General features: G+C 43.8%; 1 protein-coding gene across 1 annotated transcript in view; it reads right to left on the bottom strand.

Moving 5' to 3' along the window:
* Window positions 1–15,166, bottom strand: part of evlb (Enah/Vasp-like b) — a gene marked incomplete at both ends in the record, with an annotated part of 42,173 nt that overhangs the window by 13,083 nt on the left and 13,924 nt on the right. The window contains 2 exons of the mRNA XM_079996947.1: window positions 5,333–5,510; window positions 8,012–8,180. Coding sequence (XP_079853073.1) covers window positions 5,333–5,510; window positions 8,012–8,180 — 347 coding nt within the window. The remainder of the gene's footprint in view (window positions 1–5,332; window positions 5,511–8,011; window positions 8,181–15,166) is intronic.

Here is a 15,166-nt window from a genome sequence, read left to right as displayed (position 1 = left end):
TGTGTGTGTGTGTCTGTGTGTGTGTGTCTGTGTGTGTGTGTGTGTACATTTGTTTTGATGTTGATATTTGTGAGACCAGTCTCCTAATTGAGTATTTTTTGATTTAGAAGTGCACCAGGGACATGGGGCCTGACTTACCAGTCTCAGACTTATCACTTTGATACCAGTACAAGAATGTGTGTGTGTGTGTGTGTGTGTGTGTGTGTGTGTGTGTGTGTGTGTGTGTGTGTGTGTGTGTGTGTGTGTGTGTGTGTGTGCGTGCTCAGTCAGGTGAAGTCCAAGCTACTGTACCAACAAAAGGCTTATAATTATGCTGACTAAGAGAAAAGCTGCATTATGGTAAGTGAGGTATCTTCTATGAGCAAACACACTTTAATTGGAAACAGGAAATTCTCAATGGATGTGGCTGGAAGGGATGACTGTAAAGTTCAGAAATATGTACAATTTGACATTATTCATGTGTGACCTTAGGGATGTTAATTTAGCTGTCCTTCAAAGAGCCTCTTTTAGAATTAATAGAGCAGACAGATTAATTCTCAGACCATATTTTTATTCAAACATACTTCTACATACTGTCCAGGGAAATTGGTCTCTGAGAGAAATAATCTATAGTTGAAAAATCCATAGTTCCTGATATGGTCACATGTTTTTTTTAAGCGGAGGCATTTTCTACGTTCCATGGCAAATGATTTGATTTCTTTTGGCTTTTGCGACAAATAAATCCTAACACCAAGTCTTCCCAAAAGCCCATAGTTGTTCAAAACAAATAGATTGTTATTGCTGTTAATCAGAATCAGATTGAGTTTATTTTGCTAGGTACATTTACATATACTAAGAATTTATTATTATTATCATAATAATAATAATGTTTTTGCATTGTTATTAATTACAATTAATTATTAATTATATATTATATATATACATAGTAAATTATTATTATTATTATTATTATTATTATTATTATTATTATTATTATTATCATCATAATCATAATCATAATCATAATCATAATACTTAGCAAGGAGCTTTTGCTAAATCAAGCTGAAGGGCTAGGAACGGATTCTTTAAGTAATGAATGGGCTCCATTGTCAAAGGTATTGAATCTTAGGTTATTCTTAAGTCCAACTGTGTTAAAACGATTCCCTTAGATGCACCAGGATCATGATCTAGTACACCTGACACATTGGTGGTGAGTCAGTGACGCCCGTGGCCGCCATCGATCAAGTTACAAAGGACCAAACATGACTCCAACACGTTTGGATGGAAAGCTACACATAAACTCAGTGTGGAAGCACACAAAACACACACATTTTTCAAACCGCAGAAATACAAATGAGCCAAGACCTCTTTCTCACACGCACACATCAACACAACAAGCACGCTGGACACATGAGGACATATAGGTTTTCCGACTTCGGAACTATTACTGAGGTACATCAATGGCAACAAACCCCAGAGGAAGAGTTAAGAAACCCTGATGCAGGAAGGACACAGGGTGTGCCGAGCTGTAATATCCACCAAGATAGTACGACAAGTGCCTGACTTAGAGTGACAAAAATAAATAATAATGTAAGAGCGCGTAATGTAATAATCGAATGTAATAATGTAATAAAAAAGTAACCTGTCTGCAATTTTACCACCTCATATATTTCAATACAGAGAATCAGTTAATGGGCAGCACATAATCAGTCTGTCAGCATCACAATAACGTACTTTAATAGCCTACACCTTTCATGCACCGTATATCCAATATATCCCTCTGTGCAACAACGTACCCCAATGACTATTTTTACAATGGCAACATCACAAGAGACAAGGAGACACGGATGTCATGGACAGAGGAATTAAAGCCCCCCCCCACACACTCACACACACACACACACACAGTTTTCTCTACCTACATGACATGGTGAAGAGGAAGAATCGGTTGTAGCAGAGGCAGAAGCACTGACAGACCCACTCCCTGCTGACCATTGCCCACTCTAGGCTACCCTTCCTCCTCCTCCTCCTCCTCCTCCTCCTCCTCCTCTTCTACCTCCTCTCCTCCATCCGTCCCCGGTATCACCTGTCATCTCCTGGTAACCTACACCTGCAGGCAGCAACAGCCGTGCAGCGAGCAGCGTTAATGATTCAGAAGCTCTGCATGCATCCAAGGTGCATCCCAAATAATGGAACGGTAAAGTAAAAAAATCCAGCCTCTTTGACCCGGTGGAACAACCCAGAACACGAGTGCCCCAACATCATCCCTGCCTTCTCTCTGACCCCGTGTGAAGAAATGCCACAAAAAAAAACCACATTTAATCCTCCGAAACTCCAATGTAAAAGGGGACTTTGGCTGGTTTGGAAAATTACATATTGATGCTTTTCCGGGGTGTGAACACGTTATATAAGCGACTCAACACACACACACCCAACTAAATATGTAACGCTCCTGTAAATGTGTGTGTGTGTGTGTGTGTGTGTGTGTGTGTGTGTGTGTGTGTGTGTGTGTGTGTGTGTGTGTGTGTGTGGACGAGGAGCGAGGAGGAGCGTTTACTGTATAAGGGGGAAATAAAATCTACTTCCCTTGGAAAACAAACTAAATTTAGATTGTAGGCATGGGATCACTGCAGTGTGCATTAATCTGTATGTGGATTATTTCTTGGAATTCAGTTTTACCTATCGTACTTAGGAGGATATCTATCCAGCATATCTATGTCTATTTCTTGTGTGTGTGCATGTGTGTGTGTGTGTGTGTGCTTGTGTGCGTGCGTGCGTGTGTGTGTGTGTGTGCATGTGTGTGGCTGCTGTTACTGGCGCATCTTTGTTTCTGTGACTTATTATGAAATGGATGAAAGGAGCTTCTGGAAACAGGGGAGCTCGTCTCACTGACTCTAGTATTGTAATTAAGACGCCGAAAAAAGGGAAACAGGGGAAACACAACGGCTGCGGCTTGGAAGGAGCCCAGAGCCTCTCCTCCTCTCTTTCATTCTCTTTCATTCTCTCATTGTCGAGCCATCCGCACATCACTCTTCGGCATCCCCACACTCCAGGGATGACCATATGACAGTAAACCATGTTGTTTGTGAATTTGTTTGACAGAGAGAGAGAGAGAGAGAGAGAGGGAGAGAGGGAGAGGGAGAGAGGGAGAGAGGGAGCGAGGGAGAGAGAGGGAGAGAGGGAGAGAGAACAACAAACATAATAATAAATCTCATGCACTCAGCTTTGGAAAATAAATCTTCTCATGTTATTATAATTTTTCTCTGTGATGTTTCCCTAAAGCGAGCTTTGAATTAGTCCATGAAACGAAACGCTGCTGTTTCAGGGACTCAATTCATTGTTTCCAGAAGCCAACTTGCTAGTGACTACATTCATTTGGAAATGGAAGCATGGAAATATCAAACTTTCTTAACTGTAATTATTAAGGAGAAGACTATCGTTCTAACACCCACTCCACAACTCCAACAAAACCTTTATTAGTGCTCTATCACTGCTGATGCACCTGTAATACGCTCCGTCACCAGTAGGGGGCCCACGCACAATATGAGCTGCATTCATTCCAGTTTCAGACACATTTGGTCGCTTTACACCACGCACTTGGTGGATAACCAAACTATTCCAAAATAAATATTCATTGCATTTGATTAAAATTTGTATACACTTGTTGTACATATTCATTAAACATGCATGTATGGTAATGATGAATGATAATGTCATATTATTGTGTTACAACATTCAAAGAAATATTGTTATTCTCAATGCAGCACCCTACAATTTCTGCAGAAAGCAGCTCTCGCTCTGAGTAAAGTTGCATCATGGCGACGGTCAGTTTTCTTCACGGAGCTATGACATTCATTTCACTGTAATAATAATAAGATATCCTAGTATCCATAACCAAGTGAGGATAAAACCCTAATATGAAAGGAGGGATATGGCCGATGAGAGCCAGAAAACTAAAGCATGTATGAACGCCTTCAGATTACGTTTCCACGGCGTCACATGAAACAGAACAAACCGCTCCCAAGTCTCCCAAGTCTCCCAAGTTCTTAACCCAAATGAACTCCCCAAGTTTTTTCTATTTAACCTCCTACTGAAATCCTCTCCGGAGTTTCAGTTGCAAGAAGACGAAACATTCCCTATCAGGAGATGTGTATAGGTCGAGGATGGTCGTAAAAATCTGGCTCCGACACCCGGGGAAGTGATTCAGGGAACGGTGACAGGTTCAGGTGCAAAGAGGGGTGTTGGAAGCCTGCCTTATAGGTTCGCGGTGTATTATTAACGCCCGACCCCGGGTATTTCGGAAACCCCTCGTGGCCCCAAATTGACCGCCATTGGGATGATGAAAAGAACTTTGCTGCGTGTGGTCAGGCGAGCTCCATCTGCGAATCCCAATCGGCCCTTATGCCACCCTGCTGACCGAGGGCCCATAAATCGGCTCCTGCGTGAGTGGGTGAGATGCTCTGTGACTGCGAGGTGTAAGTAGTAGTGCAATTAAGCTAAGTGAGATGAATTTACTGAGGAGCTGATTTGTTCCGGCAGTGAATAGGAGAAAAAAGTCAGTTATTGTGTGAGTGTGTGAGTGTCTCTTGTCAAATCTGTCTATGACCTCTTAACCTTCATTAGAGGTATTTACTGGTGCGCATCCCTCCTCACCGTCTGTCAGACTCCAAGCCTACCACAGACCATCAGCATATTGGCGCACAGATTCCGGCCAATCACGAAGCACCGTGCTAAAATCCAAAAAATCACAATCTTTAGAATCAACTAAAAGGATAATGCTTCCTGAAGGCTGGGTTAGGGGCCTGTGTCTGCTCCCAGTTTCAATGAGTCAGATGACGCCGTCAGCCTCAATGGCTGCTATGGTTGAGTTTGTTAGATTGAAATATCAACATATTGCTTATTCGACAGTTTTCCAATTGACCCAAAAACGCCAGCTCACCCCACTCAATTCACATTCTGAGGTTGACCTAGTAAGTCCCGCCCCATTTGATCTGTGATTGGTCGATTGGAAAAAAAGTTGTGCGCTCGTTGGTGACAAGGGAAAACGAGGAAAGGGGAGTTTAGTAGAAAGCGAGGTAAGGTTCGGCTTGGTTCTTGACGAGTGACTCGGTAAAAACATCCGTTCAATTTCGAAAGGGATTCATTGAATCCGACTCCTCATCCATTTGATTCAGTCGGACTTCCGGCCGCAAAACCAAATCAAACGGAACGAACGTCATCTCCTTTGCCGGAGTGACTCCCGGCTCCCGACTCACTTAAAAGTCGGTTCAGCAACGGGTGGATCGTTTGCGAATCTTGCACCGCCGCCAGTAGACGGGGGCGTGGTTACGTGGCGCGGGGAACGCCCACTCACCTCCGTCCTGCGAGCTGAGGACGTTGAGGGCGAACAGCATGGCGTTGGAGAAGGTGGTGGCCTCCTCCTTGCTGGCGAAGTTGAGGCCGTAGACCTGCCGCGCGTCCCGCCACTGGTGGAACGTGGGCGTGGCCTGGTTGTACTTCAACCCCTTCACGATGGAGTAGTTGATGACCACCTGAGAGCGGGAGAGAGAGAGGGAGAGAGAGAGAGAGAGAGAGAGAGAGAGAGAGAGAGAGGTGGGAGGGGTCGGGTCGGGACGGGGGGGTGGGGGGTCAGCCAAGACATTTTGAAATATATGACAAAAATATATGTAAAAAAAATCTTGTCAGGCAGATGTTTGTTTTATTGGTATAACTGTTTGTTGTATGTGCATTATCCTTGATGAATGAAAAACATGAAAATCAAATACTTAAAAACAGATCAAGAGCAAAAGACGAGCACTATGAAAACACATGTTCTTATTACATTTCAATAAATATATTAGTATTATTATGATTATGATTATTACTACTATTGTTATCATTATCTTTTAAATACAATTCAAGATTACAGACTGCAGATTTCAAGACTGCATGCAAATGTTTTTAATTTAATTTATATTAATTTATTTATAATATCATTTATATAATTTTAAATATCTTATTACATATTATTATGTAACATTATTATGTTACCCTATTTTAAATACAATTTAAGGCCTTCATTTTGACTTCAAATCAAATAATATTCATGCTAATTGTTTTGTTACATTTTATTTGATAATTTATTTCATCAATTTCTCCCTTTCTAAGACTTTATGTTATACTTTTTAATCACCATTTAAGGCCTTCATCTTTAGCTAAATTGATGTAATACTTTAATACGTTTAATGACCCATGAACGCCCTGTGGGAGGGAGTCAAAATAATTGGGGACGGTGCTTTGCAAAGCGAGCCACACTCTGAGCCAATGTTCCTGGGCACTACAGCTTGTAATGGCTTTGGGACTTGACCCATGGAGCAAATTTGATGTTGGTCATAAAACAATGGAACAAAAGCCATTTTTAAAAATTATATTTGTCTTCTAGCGTTGGCAGCAGCACCATCTATTCTACTCCGGCTTCAGAGGTGGGACATACATCAGCGACATATTAACGCATACACTGCAATAACAATAGAGCAATAAAATAGAAACTAGAAAAAATGGAAATATACAAAAAAATTGAGAAGCGATTGGATCAACAACTATCTATCTATCTGTCCGTCACAGTGAGATAACATCCTTGAGACGTGGCCCATTGGGAGGCTGACAGACGGAGAGGGGATCTGAGGTCGCAACGGAGGGGGATTAACACGGCACTAAACACTACTAATGAAGCACAGAGGGTCTAACATACACACACGCGCGCACGCATGCATGCATGCAAGCACACACACACATACTCTTGACAAACCAACCAATATCTATAAACCCAAAATCCACCCTTCAACAAGTTTACTTTCTCTCTTACGTTACTCCTCTGTCCTGTGCAAATGGTCGGACTTTGACAAGGATCACACTTTGGGGCAAATTCAAATAAGAACTGCGCAGCTTCTGCGACGGCTCAACTGGCACAAATAAGAGGAAAAGCAAGCACTGAATTCAAAAAGCAGCCGCAAACGTTGAAATTCACCCCTAACTGCACTGCCACGCAAAAAGCGTCTCTGTGCGCCGGTGCTATTTGCACGTATTTCATTTAGGTACCATTCATACAATCTTGCGATCAGACGCAGGAATGGTGTCTCCCAAAGGGATCCCCAAAAATCCCTGTTGTGCGTCCCCCTTTGGGCGTCTCCTCGTGCATCCATTTGACAAATTACAATGAATGATCCCCATGGAAGTATAGCAGATGCGTGCAAATGCAGTAATTAAACATGCAGATTGTGGAGACCCTGTAAATGCATAACGAGCACTGAGTCATTATAATTTACAGTGCAACCCTGCATTTTCAGCCAAATTTATTAGATGATCATGTGAGGCTACGTTTAGGGTAGGGCACAAAAAATGTTGAAATTGCTGCCTCAATTTCCCAATGATATTCCAAGGGAAGGAGGAACGAGTTGAAATCCTTGGCCGTTCGTGGGCGTTGATTGTCCAATGGACAGAAGCTTGATGTTCCCAGATATGAATTGGTACTGGAGTTGGTTGTGTATTCACAGGGTCCAGAACAAACACACAGCAAGCACCAAATGTGCAAAGAATTTGGCTTTGGCAGAACCATAAAATGGGGTATGGGAGTAAATTCTCTCAGTTTAGCAGCCATTGGCAGACCGGCCAATAAGTTAATTTTGGACTGTGTGTGTGTGCAGATCAGTTGCTGGTTTAAAATGTTGAGTTACCGGCTTACACCAATATCTTGCTTTGGAGGATTAGAGTGAGAGGCTCAAGGTCTGTGTCGCTGGAAACTTAGTGTTTTATTTAGTTTATTCTATATTTTGACTCTTTGACTTTGGACGAATGGACAGACAGACAGATATGCAGACAGACAGCCAGACAGACAGCCAGACTGATAGACAGACAGACAGACAGACAGACAGACAGACAGACAGACAGATAGATAGATAGATAGATAGATAGATAGATAGATAGATAGATAGATAGATAGATAGACACCAACAGACAGACAGACAATCAGACAGACAGACAAACAGACAGGTACCTGCTGGTCCTGCAGCTTGACGCCCACCACCCTGAAGGTGTTGTTGGCCGTGTTGTGGTAGATGTTGATGCGGCTGAAGCCCTGCTGGCCCGGCTTGATGGGAACCCACTTCTTACTGGTGTCATCGTAGACCATGACGGAGGCCCTCGCCTGGCAGATACTCTGCTCGCTGGAGGGAGGAAGAGGGGTGTTCATTTAATTGATCATGCCGCTTCACTATAATCAAATAATCAATCAATGGCCGGTTCCCTCTTAATTTCAAAAATTGTATAAAGAAGGAATAACGTGCAGCCGGCTGGTCATTATGGCAAAATAACCCTTGACTGCCTGATCAGGCTCTTGTATCACCCTGAGGGGGCTTCTTGTTTGATAATGACCGGCTGCCTGGACATTATCCTGCTTATTACACGGCTATTTACTAAATAAAATAATATATTGAGACAGAATATTGATTTTAAATGATTTTGCTTTGTTTCACAGCTTCTGCTGAGAAAGGTTGTTCCACAACAAACTTACTAAACACGAGGGACGTGAATCCAGGCGGAGAAGCGGTTGCTTGTGGCAACAGACATCATTAACAGACAGCGGCCATTATTCAGAACTAACCGATTTGAGCTATGGACCGATCGGAAGCGGGCATTCCACACAGCCGCATGTTTTTGTAATAGCATTTGTTAAGACGCAAAGGAGATGAATTAACTCAACAAGAAAACAAGCAAGACCTGTAATCCTGCATTAGAATAATAATCTCAACCAAATGTAATCAAGCGCTCGACCCACAGCTGCTGACGTGCATGAGTGTGTGTGCGTGTGTGTGCGTGTGTGTGTGTGTGTGTGTGTGTGTGTGTGTGTGTGTGTGTGCGTGTGTGTGCGTGTGTGTGTGTGTGTGTGTGTGTGTTGTGTCTGGTTTGTAAGCCTCCAGTGTTGGGCCTGTTGCACCCATCTGACTGCATTTATCACAGATCACTGAGGAAGCCTCCACATTCTGGAATGACCTTCACCGGGCACATACACACACTTGCACGCACCTCCACACACATGCACGCACATACACACACATGCATGCACATACACACAGGAGGTACCCACACATATACACACATACTGTATTCTCCTTTCTTTCCTCCCTCCATCCCTGGTTCCCTCCTTCCTTTCCCACCTTCCTTCAATCCTTCCTTCCTCACTTGCTTCCCTCCTCTTTCTCTTCTCTTCTCCTTCTTCCTTCCTTCATCCCTCCATCCTTTCCTCCTTCCTTCCTCTCTCCTACCTTCCTTCCTTGACCCCCTCCTTCCTTTCTCACTTTCCTTCCTTACTTCCTTCCTTCCTCTCTCTTCTCCCATTCCTTCCTTCATCCCCATCTTCCTCCCTTCCTTTCTTCTTCTTCTTGCATTCCTTCCTTCCTTGCTCTCCTCCTTCCGTCCTCCCTGTCATCCTCCCTTCCTTCCTTCCCCTCTTCCTCATTTCTTTCTTTCCTTCCTCATCTCCCTTCAATCCTTCTTCCCTCCCCCTACTACCTACCTTCCTTCCTTCTTCTCTTCTTCCCTCCCTCTCTTCCTCCCTCCCTCCCTCCATGGCCATTGGCAGATAAGAGACGTGCTGAATCATTCTGAGGCGAATGGGGAATGGCAGGGGGTGGGGGGCAGTTAAATGAGGTGAAAAGCGGGGGTCTGAGGAAGTGGGAAGACAGTGGAAGGAATACAGGGGAAACTATTTGGTATGAAAATGAAAAAGGCAAGAGTCCCATCTGTGTGCTACCCTCGTTGCCAAGCTACAATTAGCGGTTCAGCCCCGGAGGCTCAGTGAAAAAGCTGTGTCAGTGAAGAGACGGGGGGAGAAGAGACTGGCTCATAAAGCATGGAGGGAGGGAGAGAGAGAGAGAGAGAGAGAGAGAGAGAGAGAGAGTAATGGGACAGAGAAGAGGTGAAGTTTGAAAGTAGCTTCTGGCAGTATCAGGCAGAAATACATGTAGAAGCATGTTCTTTATATACTTACATGTTGTCCTCAGACACATAAACGTAACATATAAGCACGGACAGAGCAAGAGACACGATTACTTTAAGCTGGGGCCACATCACGTGATTTATTTGGACAATGAACGACAATGAAAACCATAACAAGATCAGCGCACATTTAACGACTGACATTTGCAGATTTTCAGTCACCTCTGCGCACACACGTGACAAGCGCCGTCTTTGAGGAGCACAAATCGAAAGATAGAGGACGGACGGACGGACGCAGTTTTGTGGTACCCTAGCACTCGCGGTAATGCATTTTATGTATTGTGTGTGCCCACTTGCTGCTTTCTTGGGCTTCTCTGTCGTGCAGGCGTACAATCTCATTGGCTGTGGAAAATCGTCATGGCGATTGAGGCTTTGACGCGCACACACCAAAGGATTTTGGAAAGACGAGCCCCGGTAATATCAATCATGTCTGATTGAACTGTGACCTGGCCGATAGGGATCGTATTGCGAGAAATTTGAGTCTTTCACTCATACACACATACAGTATGATGGACTACCCTGTGCTACCGTGTACTACCCCGGACTACCGTGGACTACCGTGGATTACCGTGGACTACCAAGACTCAAAACAATGCAAAATGAACCTTGAAAATCACATTATGTGGCCCTACAGTGGCTTTATGTGGACTGTAGAATATCGGCTTATAAACTGGCTTCCTTCTCTCCTCCCTCTCTTCCTCTCTTCCTCTCTTCCTTCCTTCCCCCTTCCCATCCTTCCACCCCTCCTCCCTCCCTCCCTCCCTCCCTCCCTCCGAATTCAAAGCAAAGTGAGAAGGCACCGGAAAAATAACTAATGAATCTTTAGGTAAAATAGTCCAACAATAGAATTAAAAGCTATACAACTAAATAACTAAAAATAACTAAATAACACTAAACCGCCACGACAGCATAAACCCTGAAAACATCTAGTGTGTGTGTGTGTGTGTGTGTGTGTGTGTGTGTGTGTGTGTGTGTGTGTGTGTGTGTGTGTGTGTGTGTGTGTGTGTGTGTGTGTGTGTGTGTGTGTGTTTGTGCTGGAGGTATAAATAACTGGATCTCCGGCTGCACAGTGTATAACTGGACTCACCCACACGTCGTGCATTAGCAGCTTCCACGCTGATCCATGTTTTTAAAATAAGCTCCAGCGCCGAGCAGCAACGTGTTTAATTTATTTTCTTTAACTTGTCGACTCTGTTTAATTTTTAAAAGGAGTTCCTGGCAACCGGCGGGAAATGGCATCGAGGGCCCACGCGCATGAATAAATGAGGTTCTTCTGCTAAAAAAGACTACGGGATGGGGGAACGGGTGGGGGGATGGAGAGAGGGAAGAAAAGATTGTGAGTTATGAACGAATGGGAGGAAGAGAGGAGGTGAGGCGACAGGAAAAGTGTTTTCTTGACTGACAGTTATGGGACACGCATACAGGGTGTGTGATTATGCGAGCGCAAACATATACGCACACACACACACACACACACACACACACACACACACACACACACACACACACACACACACACACACACACACACACCGTAACATACTGTATCAGTGGTCTCTATATGCCCGATGAAAAATTAACAATAGCTCCGTGGGACATGAATAAATCAGCTCCTTCTGAATTCACCTTGACAGTGTACTTGGACACGTGCACATAAACGCCCACGTGCGCACGTGCACACTCTGAATGTCGTCCTCTGGCGTCCGTCCCTGACCGGCTCCTGCAACGGGAAATGCGAGTTGACATGTTTTGGGAGATTTGGAGAGGGGCGAAATCTCTGCTCAGTGCTGCTCAGACACAGTCCATGTCCCTCCGTCCACTCCGTCCGTCACTTCCTCTCAGAGCGACCGATCACAGAGCGGTGTCAGCCGGGAAGTTGAGTTGGGGTTTTGTTTTAAAAGATTTTACTCACTAGTAATGAAAGGATTGGCTCTTTTTTGGGGATTCAGTTCCTGAGGAGTCATTCAGCAAAAAGAGTCGTTCAATTCCCCGGCTTTGTTTGTTTGAGTCAGTTGATGTGAAGCACTGTCAGCGAGGAATGATGAACGAGAGCCAGAAGAGTCTGTTTGGCTCCAAGTTGTAAATGGAATTCTCACGAGAATCATTGAATTCTGTAAAAATAATTTATTTAGGTGGAAGTCGCGAATCGGTGAATGCCTGTATCTGGCTCACTGAGTCACAAATGCAACTTTTCGGTGAAGTGATTCAAGACTCCTGAATCAATTAAAAGATTTGTTCGCTGTGAAGGAATCGTTTGCAGTCGTGCATCACTAATACTATTTCAATCACTTCTTAAAGCCTGCTTTTGTGAAGGCCAAACTTAAGTACCGACAACTAGATCAAAAAACCCTGAAATTATGGTATTACAGAGATTCCTGCATAGCCAATTTTTTTCTTCTTCAAATTCCCTTTAGGTTTAAAATTGAAAACATGTCCATGATAGTGTAAAATAATTTGGCTGATCGTCCTGTACAGCACACCCATTTGTTTAATTGGTCAGAGTGGGTGTCTGAAGTTAGATTAATAAAGTTCTGCTGCATGGGTAATGAATTTGGGAATGAATTATTCATCCCTGCCGCCGAAAATCTGCATGCTCCGTTAGAATAATTTTTACACAACTGCCATTACCATGTCTTTGCAAACCGTTCTAACAATATAACACACCATAAATAACATATAAAAACATACATTCCAGTTATTCTCCCCTGGGACTCCGGTCATTTGAGGGTAAAGGGAGTGGATGATGGTCGGTTCCTATTGTGTAACTTTCCCTGGGACGCAAGCTAAATAATGTAGCTTTTCTCAGCGGCCTGCACCTGGCCGGGCCACTCAGCCTCCTCATCCTAAACCACCAGCGTCACCGCGTTAGTTCCCCCTCTCTACATCTGGGGGCTGGAATCCGTAGCTTCCTGGTGCTAAATTTAATCTCTTAGCGTCGCTCGGCAGATCAGAGATGAGCGGCGCAGCGAGCGGCTGTCGAAGCAGAGGGACACGCTTTCGGCTCAGAGCGCAGCGGAAAGGGGTCTGGCGCCGGAAACAAAAGCCAAAGACTGGAAGAAGCCCAAAACACGCATACACAAATCAACATTTCCACCCACTGGCCCAGCCACCCACTTCCAAAATGAATAAATGAATGACTGGAGCTGCGATCCCTGGGGCACGGAGGATAATTAAAACTGTGATTATCCCTTCCATTGATGACTTGAATGTTCAGTGCATTCATCCTCTTACGTACAGAAGAAGCAGCATCATTTTTTTCAAAACTGGTTTTGGTTTGTTGCTGTTGAGTCCTTTCACAGTAAGTGAAGAATCCATTCATTTATTTTTACCCAATCATCAAATAATCTCAAATCAAAGGGTGTTTTTTCTTCATATTAAACAGAAATAAACTACCCCCTGTCCACTTACTTCATTATGACTCCAATCCAGTTCTCCTCTGCAAATCTACACTTTCTTACCTACTAAACTACACGGTCACCTGAATAACACATACAACAATTATAAATAAACGTGCCGATGTCATTGTTATTATATTTCCATGTTACTTTGCAGATTGCTCGTCTTAGATTTTATAAACGATTACATTTTGCATTTCATTGAAAATAACTACACTGTATATTCTTGAGCTTTGTATTTTACTTTTTATAATTTTATTTTGTTGAGCAGTTTATTTTTTATATTTATTTTTGAATATATACATGTAGTGTATATATACCCTTTTTCTTAAATTTCGCCCCATGGGAAGCCCAATAAAGTACTCTCTCAGGTCTTATCGTAAATCTTAAATAAAGTGAAGAATGCAGAACAGTCAATTCATTTTCCTTTTTGTTTCCTTAAAACTGTCTTCATGGCCCGGAGCGTACGTCCCCAAAGAGTGGACCTCAGAGACCAGGGGCCCTGAAAGCTACGATTATCCTCCTGAAACCACGAGTCCTGAGTGGGTTATCGGCCTTGTGACGTCCACTAATCTGTGTGGTTGGACTCCCTCGCCTCCCACCCCATCTGCCCCGGCCCCCCCCCTCCTCCCTCCCTCCCTCCCTCCCTCCCTTCACCCAGCGGGAGGACCGCGGCAACAACGCCTGCCTCCCAGCGTCCCAACAACATCGAAGCTGTTGTGCTGCCCTGCTCCATTTTTCGGGAGAGACCATGAGAAGCGCACAGTTTGGCATGCTGCGAGTCGGCAAGAACTTAAAAACACTGCACGACAATGCAGAGACAAACTCATTCGCGACTGTGGGCTGTGTTTGCTTCTTTATTCATTTGATTATTGGAAATGTATTTGATCGGGTTTTTTGAATTGTGCCTAAAAGCAAATGAATAATAGAATCAATAGCCAAAAAAGTAGAAAACGACAGGTATAAAATCAGGGTTTCAGATTTAAGACACTGATGGAGAGACAGTACATCAAACCCTTCCATTTCTACAATCACTGATCGGTAGGTCTGAGTGATATTGATAAAATTAAATACCTCAATATAGTCAATTTGGCAATATTTTGGAGACAATTATTGGTGCTTTTTTATATTTACACACAAGAAACAATCACTAGTAAGATTGAACAGAATATAATGATATTATGACCAAGCAGGTAGAAGCATTGACTAGAACAGCTCAGCCTATGAAGCTCTCAAAACTGCATTTCTTTAGTGTAACGCAGCCTGAAAAACGACGTTTAACAGTATCGCAATACTACGAGACCAAAATACAAGATGATAAATAGTCAATATCGATAGAATATCGATATCACGCCGCAAATGTCTTTCAAGCTCCAGAGAACGAAGACCCGTCCAAGTTGGATCTGGACCGCATCGACTTCTCCACCTCTCCACCACCTTAATCCTCCAATTAATCGCATCAGAGGTTTCAACGTGTATTACGATTTTCCGGACAAGGCGCTTGTCCACCAAATGCGATTTTTCCAACAACGTGATCTGGAAGCGTCCACCTGTACGGTTTCCAGACACCCAACCGGAGATCCTGAACTCCGTAATAACACCAGCCGGCAGCGGTGGTGGTGGTTGGCGGATCAAAACTCTCTACAACTGATTTGATGGATTGAGGTTTCCAGTCGGGCTGCTTTCCAGGGCACGGGAGGTTAAACACGGAGCCTCCACAGGCTGCGTCCTCGAGTGACGGGGTAGAAGCAACATTTACA

Source organism: Zeus faber, assembly GCF_960531495.2.
Source record: "Zeus faber genome assembly, chromosome: 2".
In the NCBI taxonomy this organism is placed as follows: domain Eukaryota; kingdom Metazoa; phylum Chordata; class Actinopteri; order Zeiformes; family Zeidae; genus Zeus; species Zeus faber.
Note: the sequence above shows the minus strand (reverse complement) of the source record. Positions and strands in the feature narration are given on the sequence as shown.